Below are 21399 nucleotides of genomic sequence, written 5' to 3'. Positions count from 1 at the left end.
ACCTGCCTTACACAGGTATTTAAAAAGAGCATAAATGTGTCAAACAGAAAAGCTCTTTAGAAATTGCAAACAAATCTTTTTACATTTTAATACTTAATGCTGTGCAGGAAGATGCGATACTGAGACATAAAAAGATTTGATGCAAAAGTTACAGACAATAAAAAGAGGGGAGAAATGGAGAAAGAAATATGACCATCTAATAATTGATACAAAAACGCAAAAATCCTACTATCAGTTGACAACCAGGCATGGAGCAGCAAGGCACAGAACAGTACTATTGCCAGTAAACTCTGTTAACCAGGCATTCACTAAGAATATTAAGAAATCTAAATTATGTAGTCAATAGAACATAAACCCATACATTGGTAGGTCGATCAACTCCTGGCTGTTCTCTTGCTGTAAATACGAACTAGTTCCTGGCTAGGAAACCAAACCATTGTTCTGTAATTAAAGAAAAAAATTCCTAAACTGAGAGGAGAAGTAGAAGCTGAAGCTTTTTCAAGAACAGAAATCCTTCACTGTTGTTTCTAAAGTATGTTTGCTGGAAACTCTGGCACCTCCTGCTGGCGGCAGCTGCCAGGATTATCTCCATGGCAGATGCCTGGATGCCTTAAAAGCTCCTTCTTGTGGTTCTGGGCTCCCTAGTGCAGGACTGATATTTTTTCTCCTGCTTCCAGAATCCATGAGCTGCAGAACTTGTGCTTTCTCGTGCTTGAGATCTTCCAGTCCTAGGATACCTGGCTGAAAACATTGGAAACCATGTGCCACTGTGACCTCTTAGATGAGTGGGTGAAACAACAGGGGCTGAGAAATGCCAGCCTATGTTTCCTCAGGACCATACTGAAAACAGGATGTTTTCACTTAGCATTTCTGTTTTGATAATTAGGCAGTTCCAACAAAAACGTATTTTGCTAGAAAACTCCTAACCTGTTCTGTTGTGAGCTGTATTCTAACACGAGACAAAAACCAAACCAAACCAAAAAACCAACCAACCAACACAAAAAAAAAATCCCAAGCTAAAAGCCCTGAAAACAACCTACAAAATTTGACATTTATGATGAGTGATTGAAAAAATATTATTGAAATGGAAGCTTTCATCGCAACTTCTGCAATATGAATACCGCTGCTTTTACACTCTTTTTTGATGGCTCCAAAACAATGAGTATCCATGTTTCACTATTCGTGCTTTGCAGCTAATGAATCTATTGCAAGATAGAAGAGACATCCTTATAACAACACAGGATTTTCAGAAAGCTGCCGTATCTGTCCTGTGTTGCTAAAATCTACTGTCAGACTGTGCAGCATCTTGGTAGGAGTAATTTAATTTTCCAGCTTGTACTCTCTTGCGTCATTTTACTTCATAGCTGTTTTATTGTATGGCATCCTGCACCGTCACACAAAGAGTGAGCAGCTGTGGCCATTTCTGTCACAGGAATGTATATTCAAGTGTGACCAAAGACACACCGGACTCCTTTCCGGTTGCTGCTCTTCGAATATGGAAGCCTAACTATTTTCTAATTGGTTATAATCTGGAGGCAATAAATAAATAAAGGAATTCAAAGACATATGAAAAGAAGCTTTTAAAATGCCACCTAGGTGAAAGGTACGCAGACAATACAGCTTCATGGGGATGGAACTGTTGAGAAGGAGTCCCACTACCAGAAATTTAGTAGTTTGGAAAAGAAAGGGAAACACGCACATAGGTTTCTGCACATTACCAGTGGCATAAAGAATTAACTATTAATATGATTTATCCTCATCAGAGGCTCAGAAGCCTTCACCAAGATAAATGCCCTGGGAGATTAAATTCCATTCAACTAGAGAGCTTATGGGTCAAGCAGCTTGCATATCTGATATTTCGTCAGGAAAATAATCCTGAAGTATATGACTGAGGAAGTCATAATATGCAAACTAGTTGTTTAGACTGCACTGCCTGCTCTACTAGAAATAACGATGTGCCACTGACAGTACCACTGTCAAAGTTTAAAATACACAGATGTCAGTCCTCTAACAAGTGCAAGGAAAGAAAAGGATCTTACTGATTTCAGCTTATACTTGTAGATAAGTTTTTCTAAAAAAAAAAAGTGAGAACATCATTTGAAGTATTTTCTCAGCTTGGTTAGATGATTGCGAAAAGTCTCTCAGGTGTTTATGGATGGCTGCCAAGTAAAAATCAAACTAATAAACAAACAATCCTCCTCCAAACCAAACCAATTCCACCTCCTGCTCCCAAACCACAGACATCATATTCATCCTTCACAAACAAAAAAATAGGACAGTCTGAAGCATATGGAGTCACAATAAGGCATGGTCTTTATTCCCACAGTCACGAAACTGTGAATTTTTTTAAGGTTATTCCTGGAGTGGCAGACTTTCCTAATTTAGGAAAATGAACTAAAGCCCACTAAAGTCTGCAGAAAAGCTCATACTGGCTTCAGTTATTTGGATCAGGACGGTAAAGCACATGCTCCTAATTCTTCTCCTTTGTTTCCAGTAAGGGCTAATTTTCATCTCATTGAAGCCTGTGTAAATCCACAGTTCATGGGCATTGCTTAAGATCTGTGCTGGTAAAAATAAAATTGGAACCTATTGCCCTCAACTTGTACCCCCTCTTCTCCATTATGTTAAAAATGACTTTTATGGCTTGTTTCTGATGTAACAGGAAGGCTGTCATCTGCTCCCTTCCATTGAAGAGAAATAACATTGAAACATTTCTAGAAGCATCAATAAGCATCAGTAAATGTGGTTTCAACTAGCATCATTTCAGATTTCTAGTGCTGAAAGGTTTGGAGTATAATGTTTATCTGTGTAGCCAAGTCCTTTGTCACAGATACTCTATGATTCTAAATCAAGATGTATGACTTCTTTGATTTACTATGAAATATATGCATTTTCTTCATTTGGTACTTCAAATTGCTACGATATCCAGAAATCCTGAATTTTTATAGCTGCATCTTGGATAAAATAATGAATGAATTTGCAAAGGCAGAATATAATTGATTGTGCTTGGCTTGCTAGGTAATGATATAATATAGTGTGACTCAATCTGCTAGTGCAGAACACAATCAGTATGTGTGCTCTAGCTGGTGGAAAACATAAAATAAACTGCTTAGATTATTTAGTGAGAACCCAATTTGCTCAGAATGACTAAAGCACAACATAGTGAGAACCCAATTTGCTCAGAATGACTAAAGCACAACATACAGCTGGCAAATGAAAAGAACTTCTAAAAAATCACATAAAAATAAAGCTAAGGCTGAGACTAAAATGTAAAAAAGAACACCTCCTAAGCAAAACATAACTCTTCACCATGAGAGTGGTGAGGCTCTGGAACAGGCTGCCCAGAGAAGCTGTGGGTGCCCCATCCCTGGAAGTGTTCAAGGCCAGGTTGGATGGGGCTCTGAGCAACCTCGTCTAGTGGAAGGTGTCCCTGCCACTGGCAGGGGAGTTGGAACTACATGATCTCTAAGGTCCCTTCCAACACAAACCATTTGATGATTCTATGATAAATCCAACCAGAAGAGGTGCAGAGAAGGACAGAGAGGTGCTCAGAGGAACAGGTAAGATTGTGGCTTGCTCTGATTAGTGAACTAGAGGCTGAGAGAGGATATGGTTGCTCTCTATTGATATACCAACGGAGTAAAACCAGCCACAAGTAAATTTATGCTGGAAATAAGAAGGTTTCTAATTGTTGGAGGAGTGATGTTCTGAGACTGTATCCCAAGGAGAGCAGTGCAGGTAGAAAACCTAAACAGGCTGACCTAAGAGTTTGATAAGAGTTTGTGAAGAAGATTGCATGAAATGGTTAGCTGCAGGAGAATGAGATTTTCAAATAGTTTTCTAATCAGAGGAGTAAGGGGCAGAGGGTCCAACCAGCTACTTCAGAGGTGGAACTTAATTGGTTTATTAGGACAAATGATGAGACCTTGCTTTCAACCAGAAAACCTTGCAGATCTGAGCCTTCTCCTCCCAACCACTTTTTCAGTACAGCTCTTAAAGGAGGGGCAAGGTGCCACTGTGGTCAAGAGCTGACATGCACATACAGTAGAAAGACAGGCGGTCAATGAAGTTGAAAATTCTGCCTTCCTGGCTCTGCCAATGTACCCAACAATCAAACACAGGGAAAAACTGAAACCTTTTATGCACCTTCTGCCTTTGAAGTGCCTGAAATTTAAGGTTTGCGTTTGCAAAACTGCCTTTTTTGTCAGGTTTCAGCGACGCTGAGCACAAAGCTGTCCAATGCCTCCTGCCTTTCGAGTTTCTGCCTCTAAATGGAATTTGATTTTGCTAAAACAACACCACAACTATTTCCAGAGTTAAACTTGTCTGTATTTTATTGTGTAACATAAGACATTTTGATTCAAAAAATAGACTAATTTGCTATAGGTATCAAATAATATTATTAACAGAGGATAACAACTTTCAGCTAATTTCAGCTAATGTCAAACACTTTGGATTTGAAGTGTGGGGCAGAAAGAACCAGGAACCAAATTACCATGAGACAGACCTGCGAAGTAGCAGACAACCTTTACATTGTGTTCTTAGTAAAATTTGTTTCTGTATTTGCTTTTCTTCTGCCTGCAAAATTCTTAAAGCCATAAAACCAACGTAAAAGGCAACACAGAAAACCAATTTTATGCTGGACTCAGAAGCTTTGAAGTTCCACTGTCTCATTCATATTGATGTAGGTATTGCTAGTATCACAAAATCTGATTGGGGCTGGTTAGCTACTCAGTATTTTAAAGCTTTCACTTACCTAACACTTCTCTGGGCCACCATTTTAGCTATCAAGTTACCTTTCTCTTATGAAGAAATTATGGTTCAAAGCAGTCACCTCCTGCACCCTGATGCCACTTGCATGTGATAGAGACTTGGGGGGATATTTGTGAACAATCAAGTGCCATTCCTTGCAATTGGAGACCAAATATGTGTGTGTAAAACAATGTTTTAAGTATTAGAGGATCTGATAGGTGAAAGTTTAACTTCCACACAAATTTGCTGTACATTTTGGCATTTACATTTAACAGGCAAGCCATTGGTTTGGCTGACAAGAAAGGACAAGTATAAGTCATAAATTCAGAATCAGCATGAATGAAACAACCTTGTTACTGGGCAAAAAAATTCTATGGGAGTTTTGGAAGAGTTCTTCCCTTCATGCTGCCACCGTGGGTCTGGTCACAGCAGCTGAAAGTTACTTCTGATAAGTAAAATGAAATTAGTGATACACTTGCTCATGAACAGGTACTCAAATCTTAGAATTAGTAACAACGAGACTAAATAAGCTCTCTTTAGCAACTGGAAATCATAAAATAAAATTGGTTTTGGTGTGGAAAGCCTGAAGTGTAAAAAAAGTCTGCACTTTTACTGTTTAGATCTAACAAAGCTTGGAGGCTTCTTTGTTTCATTGTTCTGCATTGATGTTTCTTCAGACATACTGCTATTACCCACATACATCTCTCATTTCCACATACCTTGTAGTGGAAGAGGAATAATCCACAGAAGAGGCTGTACAGGTCAGCTGTGAGCAGGGAGAGGTTGACGGCAGTAGCACTGGTTTTCTTTATGACCACTGGCATAAAGCTGTAGAGGCCAAACATACAGGCACTAAAGCCAACATACAACAAGCCTGCGGAGAGAAACAAGAAGCAAAGTGACCCTCCATAGCCTGCAGAAATGACTTGTGCTGTGAAGAAGAAGGCTTTGTTTTTAGAAAAGGATGAAGAAAGCTTTTGCAAGGAAGTGTGGATCCAAATTATTAAGATACACATATACAGACAGTGAAACTAAAAGTATCATTCTAAATATGTATGAAAATTAGTGAAAACCAAATCAGCAGTGGACATGAGGTCCTTTCTCTGTGGTCCACATAAAAGTGTTAAGTTGGTTAAGCTGTGTTAAGTGTTAAGCTGTGTTAAGTTGGTGTGAATACCTCATGTCTAACGTACATTTGGATGAAATGATAGTAATGGTTCTAAACTAGAAGAGGTGAAGTTCAGGCTAGACATGAGGAAGAAGTTTTTTACAAAGAGGGTGCAAAAATACTGGCACAGGTTTCAGAGAGAGGTGGTAGATGCCCCATCCCTGGAAACATTCAAGGCCAGGCTGGACAGGGCTCTGAGAAATCTGATCTAGTTGAAGATGTTCCTGCTCATTGCAGGGGGTTGGACTAGATGAGCTTTGAAGGTCCCTTCCAACCCAAACTATCTTATGATTCCCTGATTCTATGATACATCAAATTTAGTCTCTTAAGGACTCGAATGTCCCCAACACCAACTGAGTTTGGCTGAGTTGGATGGAGCACAAAATATTTTTTGGGAACGGGCCCAAAAAATGAATGCAAAAGTGTTTACAGAGGAGTTAATGAGCCAATGGATGAATACAGGAGGATGGCACTCAAGTGACACAGACCCTTGTCCTATTCTGCCACCAAACCACTTCACAGTTTTATGTCTCTTTTCCTCTACCGCTTTTTGTCTGCCTTCCTTGATAAAGATTTCCAGAGCCGAGAGTAGTTCTTGCCACATGTTTACAGAGTGCCTCAGACAAATTAGATTGTTAGATGCTAATATAATAAAAATACTTTACAGTAAAAATGTAGTCTCATTTAAAAACCTAAATAACTTACTGGGAAAGAATTCATTGCTTCCGTTATTATTTGATAAATCCCAAGAAAAATTAATCAATATGAAATTAAAAAACCAACAAACACTTCACTCATCTGCTCTCATGCAAAAAATATTTCTTAGCCTGCCGTATGCTGCAAAATTCCCAGCTGATACGTACACAAGCCCATATTTAGACTCATGCCAGCTCTTCAGAGTATGTTGTTATTGACTAAAAGTCGCAGAAAATCTGATTGTCAAAGTCCTGAAAGGAATCAGAACTGGGGGGAAGCCTCTATGATTTCTATCTGCTTGTTGATGCACTTAGTTAAACACTCTTTAGAAAAGCTATCTAAAGGAGAAAATCAGTCATGATAGTTTGAGTCCCTTAGAAGTATCTGAACTGAAGTGTACATTCATTTGAAACAAACACAGCAGTCACAGAAAGTCAGCGTGCGTATATTGATTGTTATGGCATGGTAACGAATTTGAATTTTTATTCAGAATATGGATAATCGTGGTAAGAACTGCTTTTACTAATAGGTAGCAAATTTTTATGGTGTGCATTTTATATGGATAACAACAGAATCAGTCTTAGGCAGTGCTTGAAAGAATTGCTTTATGCAAACTCCACAACTCTTCTGTAGTAGGCAAATGATCGCATCAAATGAAGCATAGTTTTGATCAATGAGAATGTTTGCATACATGAGCATTAAGTCAGCTTTTCTGCCAGGCTTAAATCAGGAACAGGTCAGACGGAAAAGCCGTTCTGGACCCAAAGTCAGCATTCTCAAAATACAGTCTACCAATCAACAGCTGGTCCACTGAGCCCCTGCTAGTCACTCTGGATTTAACACACATATTCAGGTGCTTTTCTGGGTTGTGCTCTCAACTAACAGTATAATTTTATGGTACTACCTTGGTGTTCGGATTCTTTGGCAGCCAAATACACACACTGCACAGGCTGTTTTTCCAAAAGGCATTTCAGATCCAGTGGAAAATTTCTTAAACTGTAGCTGTCCTATCAGAGGTGAATGTAAACTGGCATTTCATTTACATCTTAAAAATACATGTAATATCCACCAGCTGGATGGCATTCAGTGGTGACAACAAGGAAACTGGAAATAACATCATACGATTTTCAGATCTTGCTTCTTAGAGAGCCAGTTTTCAGACTAAAACTATGTTTTAAGTCAAAGGCTTGGAGACTCTGCTTCCTCAGGTATCCCTGCAGTGCAAATGGCAGCCTTGGGAACTGCCACTAGTGCTGCAGTCCCAGGTGCTGGGACCTGTGTCTAACCAGGCACTGAGTCACTGGCACTGATTGCCCGTAGCAGGCACTGGAAGGAAGCAGCCTGGTAAGAGGGGCTGCTTTTGCAATGATCTGCTGATTGGCTGGTCTGTGTTAAACTCTGAGAAACTTGGAACTGCCTGCTTTCAGAGGTGCTGGCGTTGTCCTGAAGTGAAGGCTTAATCCGCATGAAGGCAGCTGTGGGTGGGATTCTTTACACCTAACTCTGGACACATACTGAGGGTTGGCGGCCAATGAAGAGACTGGGAAATTTTAGGGTGCAGGTTGTCCAACCTCTTTTAGGCACCAGCTTTAGCATAGAATGATTTGTGTCATGCGTGTTTACTGTTGCTGATGATAAAGGGAATATATTTATCTAAATCAGATGTTCACATCCCGGGTATCTAAATTTGGTGGAAGGAATCCCATCTTGTCTTTCAGTGTTCACGCTGATAGGTAAGGTCATCGGTTTTGCCTGGTTGGGTGTGAATGCCTCGTAAGTGTCTGAACTGGGATCATAGAATTGTGGGGTGATTCAGGCTGGAAGGGAGCTCAGAGGTCTCTTCAAACCTGTTCAAACCAGGCTCAGCTGTGAGATCAGACCAAGTTGCTCAGGACTTAGTCTTGAAGCCTCTGAGGATGAAGACACCTCTCTGGGCAACCTGCTGCATTGCCTGCCTGTTCTCAGTGTGAAGATATTCTCATTTGATCTCTCATTTGAAGATCTCTCATTTGAGCTTCATCCTGTTGTCTCTCATCCTCCTGCCATGCACCACTGTGAAGACCTTGGCCCTATCCTTCTGATAACCTCCTTATAGGTAACTCCCAAAGTGTTCTCTTCTGCAGGCTGAACAAGCCCAAACCCCTCAGTATTTCCCCACTTGCCTTAAGACCAGGCATCTTCACACAAAGGGGCAGCACCTGCCTCCAGGGATTGCTCTAAAGTAGCCCAAGTACCACCGAGACTAACAGACCTTGGAAATTTCTGTTTTAGTTCCTGAGCATGCTGGTTGAATATTGCATGTTTTAGCCTTTGCGTTTTTACTCCAAAAGCTATTGTTTCACTGGGATGAAATGGAATCAGTTATAATTTTTCATACTTGGAACTTTTTCTTCTTGGAACAAAGACCATTCAGAAATATTCAAACCCCTAGTAACAAAGGACACTTTCTTGGAGATTCAAACTGGCTTTTCTCTTATTTGTTATTATTTCAAGTATCACTTTACAAAACATGTCATGGTCTCGTTTGTAATGACTCAGAACAGTATAATCATTCTCCTTTCAGTCAGGTTGTCAGCAAGTATTAATACTTAAACCATCAAGGATTCAAGCAGGGCTACGCTGATCTATACCAAGTGTGAAGATGATGCTATGTATCAGGGGAATTTCCAAAATTAAAACCAGGAAAGCCACAGCCTGTTTTAAACATGATAGACATAACAGATTGGCTGCAGATCTTGATATTCAAACACCATTCGCATTTTACATCAGTTGAAAGGTAGCTCATGCATTCTTAATAGCACAATTATGGCAGATGGAACAGGCCACCTTGAGTTATTTATTAGGTTGCCTGCTGTGAGTTTGTCACTATCATTCCAAAGGCTGGTGATTTAACTCTGCTGGACTGCAGGTTTGAGTCTGTTGCAGCGGGTAACTATTCAGGACAAGGCTGTGAACACCCTGACATAGATTTGTTCAACCACTACTTGACAACCTTGTATCACTGCCAACGCAATGGAAAGCACACTGAGTGCAGTGGAAGCCAGGGAAGAACACAGAACTACACATAATTGTCACCATTTAATCTGTGTTCAACTGCACCACATTTCCAATTATTGCTCTAACAAAACAAGTAGATATCTATGATGCTCTTGCTAAGATGATCTCCTCCTTATGAAGCATAGGGATGCTTCAGAATTAGTGACTAACTTTCAATGACATTTCAATGGCATCACAGACCAAGTAAGACTTTATTTTAATAGAACATTTCACTAATATTGAGTTACAGTGGAACTCCCAAGGAAGTATATATGACATTTACACGGATAGTAGATTAATTCACTATGACCATTGCTGGCTCCATCAGTACTAGATTAATTATGTCCCTGAGCACCTTATTGTGAAGTACAAACAAACACTGATGCAATTATGCTAATTATCTCAGATTAAAGAAGGCAAAAACACTTACAGTATGCAGTTGAGTGTGTTTCTCCATGGATACTTTGAATTTATTTGTCATTTAGTTTTACAGCTAAACCATCAAAACTCCAAGACTTCTAGGTGCAGTGTTTTATGAAAGATACACTGTTTTTACTAAGGTTTATGATGATGAGAGAAAACAGTGAACTAAGTTTATAGAAATCAACAGTGTATTCCATAACTTGTTGTCTGCAAACTTACTGAGGGTACACTTAACCCCTTGTGCAGATCATTGATAAAGAGATGAAACCGAACTGGCCCCAATACTGAGCCCTGGGGAACAACACTCGTGACTGGCCACCAACTGGATTTGACTCTGTTCACCACAACTCTTTGGGCCCGGCCATCCAGCCAGTTCTTTATTCAGCAGAGAGTTCACCCATCCAGGCCATGAGCTGCCAGCTTCTACAGGAGAATGCTGTGGAATACGGTGTCAAAGACTTTACTAAAGTCTAGGTAGACAACAGCCACAGCCTTTCTCTCATCCTCTAAGCAGATGACCTTGTCATAGAAGGAGATCAGGTTGGTCAAGCAGGACCCGCCTTTCATAAACCCATGCTGACTGAGCCTGATCACCTGGTTGACCTGTATGTCCCCTGTGATGGCACTCAGAATGATGTGTTCCATAACCTTCCCCAGCACTGAGATCAGACTGACAGTCTCCAGATCATCCTTTGGGCCCTTCTTGTAGATGGGTGTCACATTTGCTAACTTCCAGTCAACTGGGACCTCCTCAGTTAGCCAGGATTGCTGATAAATAATTGAAAGTGGCTTGGTGAGCTCCTCCACCAGCTCCCTCAGAACCCTTGGGTGGATCTTATCCAGCCCCATAGACTTGTGCATGTCTAGGTGATGTAGCAGGTCGCTAACTATTTTCCCTTGGATTATTTGGGCTTCCCACCCCTGTCTTCTGGTTCAGGGAGCTGTATACCCAGAGAACAACTGGTCTTACTATTAAAGACTAAGGCAAAGAAGGCATTAAGTACCTCAGCCTCTTCCTCATCCTCTGTCACTATGTTTCCCCCTGCATCCACCAGAGGGTGGACATTTTACTTTGCCATCCTTTTGTTGCTCATGAATTTATAAATAGATTTTTTGTTGACTTTTATGGCAGTAGTCAGATTAAGCTCTAACTGGGCTTCGGCCCTTCTAATTCTCTCCCTGCATAACTGCATGGCATTCTTGTAGTCCTTCTGAGTTGCCTGCACCTCTGTCCAAAGGTCATAAACTTTCCTTTTATTCTTGAGTTCCAGCCCAAGACTGATGTTCATTCTGAAACTAGTTAACAAGCTATTGTCAATCATAGAATCATAGAATGGTTTGGGTTAGAAAGGACCTTATAGATCATCTAGATCATCTACTCCCAACCCCCTGACATGGGAAGGGACACCCTCCACTAAACAAGGTTGCTCAAAGCCCCATCCAACCTGGCCTTGAACACTTCCAGGGATGAGGCATTCACAACTTCTCTAGGCAGCCTGTTCCAGTGTCTCACCACCTGCACGGTGAAGAATCTCTTCTTTATATCTAATCTAAATCTATCCTCTTTCAGTTTAAAGCCATTACCCTTGTCCTATCACTACACGTCCTTGAAAAAAGTCCCTCTCCAGCTTTCTTGTAGGTCCTCTTTAAGTGCTGGAAAGGTGCAATAAGGCCTCCCTGGAGACTTTTTTCTCCAGGCTGAACCCCAACTCGCTCAGACTATCTTCATAGGAGAGGTGTTCCAGAGCTCCGATCATCTTTGTGGCCTCCTCTGCACTCACTCCAACAGGTCCATATCCTTCTATGTTAGAGCCCCAGAGCTGGATGCAGTGCTCCAGGTGGGGTCTCACGTGTATCTGCTCTATGCTATTAGTATTCTTTTATTTCTTCTATTGTCACAAATAGTAAAAGAATGATTATAGGGACTATCCTAAATGTTGATTTGGTTTTAAAGCAAATAATTTGTTGGACTAATTAGATGGGAGTCTTAGCTCATAAACTCAGCTTCCAAACTGAAATAGGAAAGTGCAATCCACTGCATAGCAAAACACCATAAGAGCTTCATTGTGCATGATGCTACCTAAACTTGTCTAAAAGACACAGCTGCTATATTCCACCAAGACTACTGGGAAGACAACTAACCATTTTCATACAGAAATGGTCCCCTTGGACATGCATTTATGAGGCTATAATATGCAGTACTGCAAGTACTGGCGGGGTTTTTTTTTGTTTGTTTGTTTTTTGGGTTTTTTTTTTGTTAGATTCCATTTTGTTTCATTGGCATTCATTGAAAACGTTTGGCTTTTAATGACTATCTCATTTATTTGTCCCATTGTTGCACTGAATCTTAGAACTGGAACCCTATTATCGTTTTACTTCACGGCTGTCTGAATAATTAACTTACGGCATTCATATGCTTAACCTAATGGTGCAAGGAAGGCATAACACAGCAACGGGAGGCCAGATCATTTAAGAAAGGTTATGAGGCATGTGGTTCAAGCTTTGGCAGTAACTGGCAGAAAAGTCACAAACACTGGCTCCTGTGAAACTTTGTGCCTGCCTCTCCAAACATTGGTTGTCTCTACGCCTCCTTCAGCAACTACCTTCAATGATGTAAAGTGGTTTCTTACCTATTTGCCAGTCCCAGGGAACTTTCAACAGCTCTTTGTGTTCCATGATTGCACTATAAGAGAAGCAAAAATTTAATGGAAGAGAACAGAAGTTAAATTACTTCCACTTATTCAATCCAAATGCTGGACAAAACAACATACATAACCTTATAATAAAAAAATCTCTGTAGGAACCAAACACAATCACACTTTGGTAATCCATTCTGGCATCATCCCTGTGCCCGTGTATTTGAAAGATCTTCAGGGCAGTAATCACAAGTGATAGCATACAATTGCCACCGGTTTATTTCCAGCTCTCCCTGCACCTGTCCAAAGTGCCCAACCCCCTATGTGTTCAACCCTCTTCTACTCTTCTGATTTAATATTCTGAAAGCTTTTGAACTTTAATGATTAATAAAGTATCTGTTTGAGTAATTCACCCTTCAGAGCAGCTCTGCAGTGTCAAATAAATAGATCCCATAGGCTGACTTTGGGGAGAATGGTTTGTTACACTCTGAGAGAGATCAAATAGTCAGAGCAATGAAAGTCAGGAAACAAAGCAAAGGTTCGGCCAAGCCACAAAAGTCCACTTTGAACATCTTGTAAGTCTTGCATTGTACATTAACATAAAAATCCCAGATCCAGAAAATCCTAAGGTGGCAACAAGTCAGCTCTTCCAGACAAACAGACCCTTGGAGATTAGGTATCTCAGGAGCTAGGTCTTTACTCAACTAACTCCCTTCTCTGATCTGTAATTTCCAGATAACTCCTGCTGTGCAGAACTCTGCATGCTAGTCTGGAGGCTATTTTAAACAAGTATAAAACATAGAAGTACATAGATTGAAAAACAAAGTACCTAGTACAAAAGGTGGTATGTGGAAGACCAAGTCTAATGATGAAACTGCAGGAACTCAGTGCCTTCCAGATTAATCTGGTCTAGTGAGTTGCATCCTGGAAATTCTAATTTGCTTGCTGCTGATGTGTGGCAAATCTAATACTATGTACAGAATAATAAGATTATTTTGCCTGCAAAATAACTAATGTCTTTGCATGCATAAGGCATATGTCTCTTTTATCAGCAATTCCTGAATAATATAATGAAAACAAACTCTAACGTCTCTTGTTCTGGCAAACAAATTTTAATATAACTTAAATGCAGGAACACTACCATCATGCTATTGCCTATCCAGTAGAAAAGAAGCATATAACAATATGCTATGGTCAGTGATTAATTATGATCTGTGAAACAAAGAAAGGCAAGAGCAACTATGCCAGAAGTTGCCGTTTAGTGATGCTGGATTCGTTGAAGAATTGGAACCACAATGATCTTTGAAAGGTTGTGGTGATTGGAGGAGATCCCTGGTGACTGAAAATAGACAAATGCAACGTCTAGTTTTGAAAAGAGCAAAAACTACAGCCTGGTCAGCTTTATGCTAACCTTTGGGAAGATCATGGAGCAAATCTTCCCAGAAGCCATTTGCAGGAAATGAAGAAGACAGGACTGGAAACAGCCAGTACAGCCTTCTCAACAGCAAACCATACCTGACCAAACCGACTGCTTTCTATGATGAGACAACTGGCTCAGTAAATAAACGAGAGGGAATGGATGAGAGGATGAGGTGTAACCTGTCTTGACTTCAGCAAAGCTTCCAGCATGATTTCCCAAAAGCTCCTTAGAGACTGAAGAGTTATGGACTGGATGTGCAGACTACCTACAATGTAGTCTGAAGAAAAAGGCCAAGAGAAATTTCATGAAGTTCAAGAAAAGCAAATATGAACTCCTAGTGTGGAATAACACTATGCAACAGTACAGGCTGAGAGCTGACTGGATAGAAAGCTGCTATTGAGAAATAAACCTTGGAGTCCTGGTGGACGTCAACCTGAACGTGAGTCAGCAATGTGTCCTTGGAGCAGAGAAGGATAACGGCATCCTGGGCTGTGTTATTACACACACAGAGCTAGATAAAGGCACTGCTCTGATGCCCTCAGAATCAGTTAGTCCGTACCTACCAACACTTGAGGTAACAAAAATGCTTTAACCAAAGATACCAGGCACATTTATGTGATCTTGAATTCTACATTTTTAAAAAAGGAACTACTTGTGTGTCAGCCAGTTAATACAATTAATTTTAAGTCATGGGTTCAGATCCTACATAAATATAAAAAGCTTTATGGCTAAAGAAATATAACTAATTACGTGGGAATTGATGGGTCATCGTTTTGATCAGTCTCTGTTCTTAGAAGCTGAGTAGATCAGATGCGCAGGGAAGCAACTTGGTTTTGATTTATAATAAAAAGTTATTCTCTGTGACAAGCACCAGTGACGGATCCGCATTAAATGTGGCAATCTCGCGTGGTGACTTCTACTACACTTTCATCAGTCACAATATTACAACACTGGAAGCTACCTTCAAATTTTGAGACTTGCATGTGAGATAGTCATTAGGTACATATTGTTATACACGGGACTCAATAGTTCCTGAAATCCATGTAACAGTCACTTGAGTACTAAATATTTTTAAGTGAAAAGGCCAGTTTCTTAAAGGCTTTTTCACTATTTCCATATCATGATGTAGTTACACAGAACAAGCCAATCAGTAACATAGCTTCTGACTGGATGTGTTTTCTACTTGTTTAGAAATTTAAGTGACTATTGAAAAGTATGAAACAGAACCAGAGAGAGTTGTAGATTTTGTTATTCACAGATCAGACCAGCATGTGAAATATCCACTTGTCTTCAAGCAACAAGATGGTAGGATGTGTCTTCTACTCCTCCCTCCTCATGTGACTACTCAAGGACACCAGTCCTTGAATTAGAGTACTTAGGTACAAATTTGTGTTCTTATTCAAAACCACTGATCTGAAGTATGAAAACCGATGCAAATTCCAGAATTAGAGGATCCCTAACCTCCACAGGAGATGGCTACCTTTGAAGGGAGTGTTAGAGTACCTCAATGGAGGCCACAGCTGCACTTACTTGAATGACGTTAAGGCTCAAATCTGCTCACTTACAGTTGAATTCCGCTGAAGAAGGAGCCAAAGAGTCCAATCATGCCCAGGAATTCCACTCGGCTCAGATTTCGGACAATATACTCCTCGCAAACGTTCGAGATGCCGTATAGTGTTGCTCCACCCAGTACTAAGAGATCCCCTATCAGTTTATTTTCGCCTAGGAATAAATAGGGAAAAAATCAGAATGTCTCAAAACAATTATCTTTTGCCTAGAACCACTGCAAGTTCCTCCCTAGAGATTTCAATCCTCTGTCACGAAGTAGCCCATATTTGGGTTAATAAGCTGAATGCAAATGTTCTGTCATTTTAACAATGTTCATTCAATATCCCAGCAAAATCTAGCAGAGGTGAACGGTGAGCATTATCCTTGCTGTAGAAAAGATAATCTGAATTTGAAAAATTTGTAAAAAAATATAGAAACCAAGTGGCACTCTTCAGTGACTAATCCTTTTTAGTTTATTACTATTACTTTTTTTTTTTTTCAGATAGAATGTGACTCAGCTATACAGAGCAGTTTGTATCTCATCTTGAAATCTAACCAGTCTAAAACATGTCCAGTATTTAGACGTGAAACCAACTGAAAAATTCTGTCTACGTGTGAAATGAGTGAAGAAATCATTACAACCCCAATATTGACCTCATTCTCACATGACGCTGTTTGACAAGAAAGAGAGAAGGAAGGACGGGGTGTAGACAGGGTGATGATAATGACAGATTTTTAAAAGAGGTTCAGATAACACTGCAGTACCTAATGCATGCGGTGAACATCAAGACGTATTTTCAATACCTCCAGGCATATATAATTACTAAAACATTGTATTATCAAAGACTGTTTGAAACATTTTTAAGTCTTGGAGGCTTTTATTATCGGGGGGAAGGGAGCGCTGGAGAGAGATTTATTCAAGATCAAGTTCCAGCTTGAAAACTGAGGCCTTGACTTTGCAAGTGGATGCATGCAATTCCCTCTGCACATATGGCTTGTTAAACCATTTCTACAAGAGCTACAGCTTCACAAAGCTGTCAGACATTGCTGCAGAACCATATTCCGAAAGGCTGGATATAATGGAATTTCTTTTGAAAAGATTCAGTAGAAATGCTGAAGCACTAGACTGCATTTTTTTTTAAAGAAGCCTTGTTTTCTTTTAAAATACCTCTTGATTTATTTTTTAAAGCTCCTGCCTTTTTAGGTTTTATTATTATTGACTTATAAAAGGAACACTGCAGTAAATAAAAATGGAAGCCAAACATTCTGATTCGTTCAAGATGTTATTTTCAACATTTTTCTTTATGGAATTCTTTTAAACCTTCAGTTTTCATTCTGAACTACAGTGTTGAAATTTCCAGTGAGAAGAAATTTATGAAAATAAGAATGGTCATAAGATGACAGACAAAGGGTTTATTTATCCAGTATCCTGTCTCCAGCACTGGTTATAAGCACCAGAAAAGTATAAATTGTTTAGGAACAAATAGAAATGGGGTAAAATTTGAACTACTCCCAGTAATACTCTCTTAGTCTCCAACTTTTTTCAGCTCAGGAGATGTGGCTTCTGTGTATTTAGCAAACATCACTAGATTCCTCTATCATGAACACATCCAGTCTGTCACTGAATTTCTGTCCTGCAGGTACCTTGACTGACAGCATGTTTATATTTGACTATTTATCTTTTTAAGATTTGGTATGTATTTTCCTTTTAGCCTTCTTTTGCAATCAGGCCCAGAATATGCCCTTAATTTAAAATAAGCATCAGCACTTTACAAAACCTCTTCATATCCCTGATGTGTTTACTGTTCCACAGTGGCTCCAATCGACCCTCACCGAACTCATTCATTTGGTATTTATTACAGTTACTCACTGACACTTTGGGGAAGTACTGCCGAAAAAGCTTTTGACCTTAGAGCTTGGCTGTGCTGAACTGCTGAGACAAAAATATCAACCTTTTGCATCTGTGAAACAAAGACAGCTCAGAGGCTGAACATTTTCATAGACATGGGATAGCCCCGAGCACCACACCGCGATGGCTCTCCCCAAAGTGCACTCATGCTTGTAGGGCGTGAGCCTCAACCTTCAGGGCTTTCATAGAATCATAGAATCATTTTGGTTGAAAAAGACCTTTAAGATCACTGAATCCAACCATTAACCTAACACTGTCAAGTCCACCCCTAAACCACGTCCCTAAGAACTTCATCTACACGTCTTTTAAACACCTTAAGAAGAGGAAGCCAAGACCTGGTCAGAGCACAGGTCTGCCCAGCCCAGGACCCTCCTCTGGCACTGGGCAGCACAGGGTAGCTGAGGAAAACGTAAAGAAATAGTGAAGGACAGAGGGATTTTTATCAGCCAGTTCTCAGCAGACTGGGGATTTTCTGAGAAGGAATTTGCATTAGACAGTCAAACCTAATAGATCTTGAGGGATTGCTAGCATATTTAATGTTCTGTGGAAGTAGAAGTCTTATAGTCCAGAGAGGAGTTAATGTTTTGGGGACTAGTTATAGCACTATAGTGTAACATAAACCATTTAAATATGAACTACGTTCTGACACAATTGCTTTTCACACTCTCACTAGGCCACTTTGCCACATTTTTACTTTAATTCCCAGCACTAAGAGTTTTTTGTTTGTTTATTTGGTTTGTGGTTGTCTTTCATTCTCTCTTTCTTCCTCTTTCTTTCTCTCTTTCTTTCCCTTTCTTTCTCTCTCTTTTATTTTGGTTGTAATTACTTATAATCATAATATCTAAAAATCAGTCTCAATGTGTCCCATCTTAGACTAAACATATTCTCTTATACTTATTAACAGGACTGAAGTGACTGTTTTTCAGAGACTGTGGTAAGCTAAAGCTGTGAAGTGCTTTGAAAAATCTGCATGAAACACTTAGACCTCTGTGTAATGGACCCCTGTGTATTACGGGAACACAAGTACTAAGGTACCTCAGGGATATTAGTTCAGGAAAGTGTTACTTTAAGGTATACTTGGCATGTGAGAGAGCACAAAGTACTTGATAGTAATTGCTTTTCCTATTGAGTTATGTGCAAAACATCAGCCAGGATACAATAGAAAGAGGTAAACTACCATATCTTTATGAAAGTTGAAAGCATGTCTGCACATTATACCTAATTCCTGCAGATAGTTTGGAAAATACCTGTTAATCTCTCAGTGATGCACTTCAAATTCATGTTCCCTTACTGTAAGAGTTAGCAGGCTAGATTCCTGTGGGCAGTAGGTGCCTAGCAGAGCCTTATGGAACTTCTAATACAGTAAATAGTATGGTCCACAGGGGCACACAGGTGTCTACGCATCTTGTCCCGTAAAATATAGGATAAACAGAGGAGTTTACTGAGGACTAATGCAGCACCACTGCTTTTGGTGTATTCCTTTCTTTCGTTTGCCCAGTCCTAGGAAATATCCTATAAATGGTGTGGAATCCCTTAATGAAGAATTTCAATAATTTATTTTGTTTTGCTGCCAATACTTCTTTTTATTTGTAGATTTTTAATACATAGTTTTACCCCCTCAGATAAATTAAACCAGTTGATCTATTTTATTGTTAAATACAACATCATTAATAACATCATTTTGCCACTCGAAGTCTCTCTGCATAGCAATAAGCACAGATGCAGTTTTTCATGTGAAGTTCTGAATTAAAAGGCAATAATGCATATTACCAGTTTTTTTCTGGACACAGTTACCTAAGAGCTATACCCATGCTTTAGCAACACCTAATAATACCTAATTACTGCTTTAGTGATTATTACTCGTGCTTTAGTAATATCTAATAATACCTAATTATTACAGTTGGATGGCAAAGTGTCAATGCTCTTCAACCTGTTCCTAGTCTGCTGAGGTCCATTGCCCCACACGCTCCTGCTGGTCCACAGCTTGCCCGCCCTAGCGCGTTACTCTCTAGATTACCGGAACACAGGATGCTTCCTCTGCAACCCAGGGCTGAAATCCCAGTCCCTCTGAAACCAGTCATTCCCAACGCAGCTTTGGCTGGCTGATTTCACAGTACAGAGTATATTCTTTCCTTGTTAGCTGGAGCAGGGCTATTTCTGGAGGAGACCAATGAACTAAAAGTCTCCTTTTAGGATAAAGGACAGGGATAAAAGGGGGCAGGGAGATAGGGTGAGCACTGTCACAAACTCCCGTATTTTATTTAGTAGCATCTCGGCAAATGCAGTTCCTACAGCACTTGCATTTGTATTCAGAAAGCTGAGTCAAGAATTTTAAATCCCAGTGTATTATGCTCAGCTCACAATTCAGTGCTTTTAATTAAGAATGAAAACTGTGCCTAATTGACAATCTTTGAAAAGAATTTCCAGCCTTCCCACATCATTTGGGTTGGCACTAGAGAAATCAATGTGACAGAGGAAGTTGATCAATGAAACCTAACTCTGTCTAGTCTGCATTAATAGATACACACACATTATTCATATGATGCCGCACATTAAAAAGAACATTTTACACACAAGAGGGTTCTTTTCAATAATGACGCAGGCAAATCTCAAACCTTTACCTCTGAGACTGCGTTTAAAACTCAATTGGTACAGTTAGTATGTAGGTTCAGGTTCTTTTAGCATCTACCCAGCGACGACCCTGCCTCTGTACAAAAAGGGAGCAATGTTGAAGAGAAGTAAGAGTACACAGCAGACGTGAGAGGTGCTTATGACTCAAATATGTAGACAATTTAGAAAGGAAGCAACTGAGGTTTGCAGATGGACAACTAAGCCAAACCAGAATGAAACTACAAGTATTTAGCTTGTTCCCCCTGTCCTCCCAGCCTGCACAGAGGGCGACCTGCCTTGTGGACACAGGGCCCATGACGTGGTTGCAGCAGTGCTGACTTCCAAGTGTCGACCCATTTTTGTTCACTGTCCCTTCTGACAAAGAAGCAGCTTTGAATGTCACAATGCTTTGGATTCATGAAGGCACAGGGTTATTGCCAATTTCCCTTTTTTTTTTTTTTTGGTCCCAATTTGGCATGGTCTGGTCAATGGTTTCTCTGAACAGAACTTGGTCATACAACCCATCCATCCTTACTCACCCGCTCCTTGCTGTCTCCCAACAAGGACATCTGCTCCTGCCATGCAGCCCATGCCCAGAATGCAGACCACGATCCCAATGAAATGTACTGCCTTGTATCGTACCAGTAAGAAGAACCAGGAAAGCAGTATCACCACTGGGATGACAAAACAGTCTAGGAGCTGTCAAGAAAGAAAGGAAAAATCAACAAATCAACCTGCTAACACTTCGACCTAAAATACTAGGATAGATTCCAGCAGAGGGAAGCAGTGTTATTTAGTTAGTAATAGCACTTTCTACCAGCCAGAAAGTGTATTCAAGTGGTTATGTCATCCATCAGACAAAGGATAAGGCTATTCTGTTCATGACTATTCCACGAATTCAGGAGAGCTGTTGCTCTGCAGTAACACCCAAAAGCACTGCCTTGCTCTTTGATTCAGATGCATATTTCAAATCCATGGGAACGAAACCTGGGCCAAAACAGAGCCCCACCACTCCATCTGGTCCTCATCTCTGGTGATTAATGGACAAAAACTGATGGCAGTTTTCCTGCAGTCTAGACATATGCTTTAATTCAGACATTTCAGGTCCAATTAGCAGGAATGCTCATAACGCACAAGTTGATCAGGTTTATTAAATCTGGCCATATAAATCAAGTGGTTTCTGCATGCAGAATACTTGTGA

At 40.1% G+C, this 21399-nt stretch overlaps 1 protein-coding gene across 1 annotated transcript in view; it reads right to left on the bottom strand.

Moving 5' to 3' along the window:
• Positions 1-21399, bottom strand: part of SLC35F1 (solute carrier family 35 member F1) — a 238621-nt gene that overhangs the window by 15163 nt on the left and 202059 nt on the right. Inside the window, exons 4-7 of the mRNA XM_065632013.1 lie at positions 20738-20897; positions 15697-15853; positions 12706-12758; positions 5472-5626 (exon numbers count right to left, since the gene is read on the bottom strand). Coding sequence (XP_065488085.1) covers positions 5472-5626; positions 12706-12758; positions 15697-15853; positions 20738-20897 — 525 coding nt within the window. The remainder of the gene's footprint in view (positions 1-5471; positions 5627-12705; positions 12759-15696; positions 15854-20737; positions 20898-21399) is intronic.

The sequence above is a fragment of the Caloenas nicobarica genome, chromosome 3 (genome assembly GCF_036013445.1).
Source record: "Caloenas nicobarica isolate bCalNic1 chromosome 3, bCalNic1.hap1, whole genome shotgun sequence".
Classification (NCBI taxonomy): Eukaryota; Metazoa; Chordata; class Aves; order Columbiformes; family Columbidae; genus Caloenas; species Caloenas nicobarica.
This window is presented reverse-complemented; position numbering and strand designations above follow the sequence as displayed.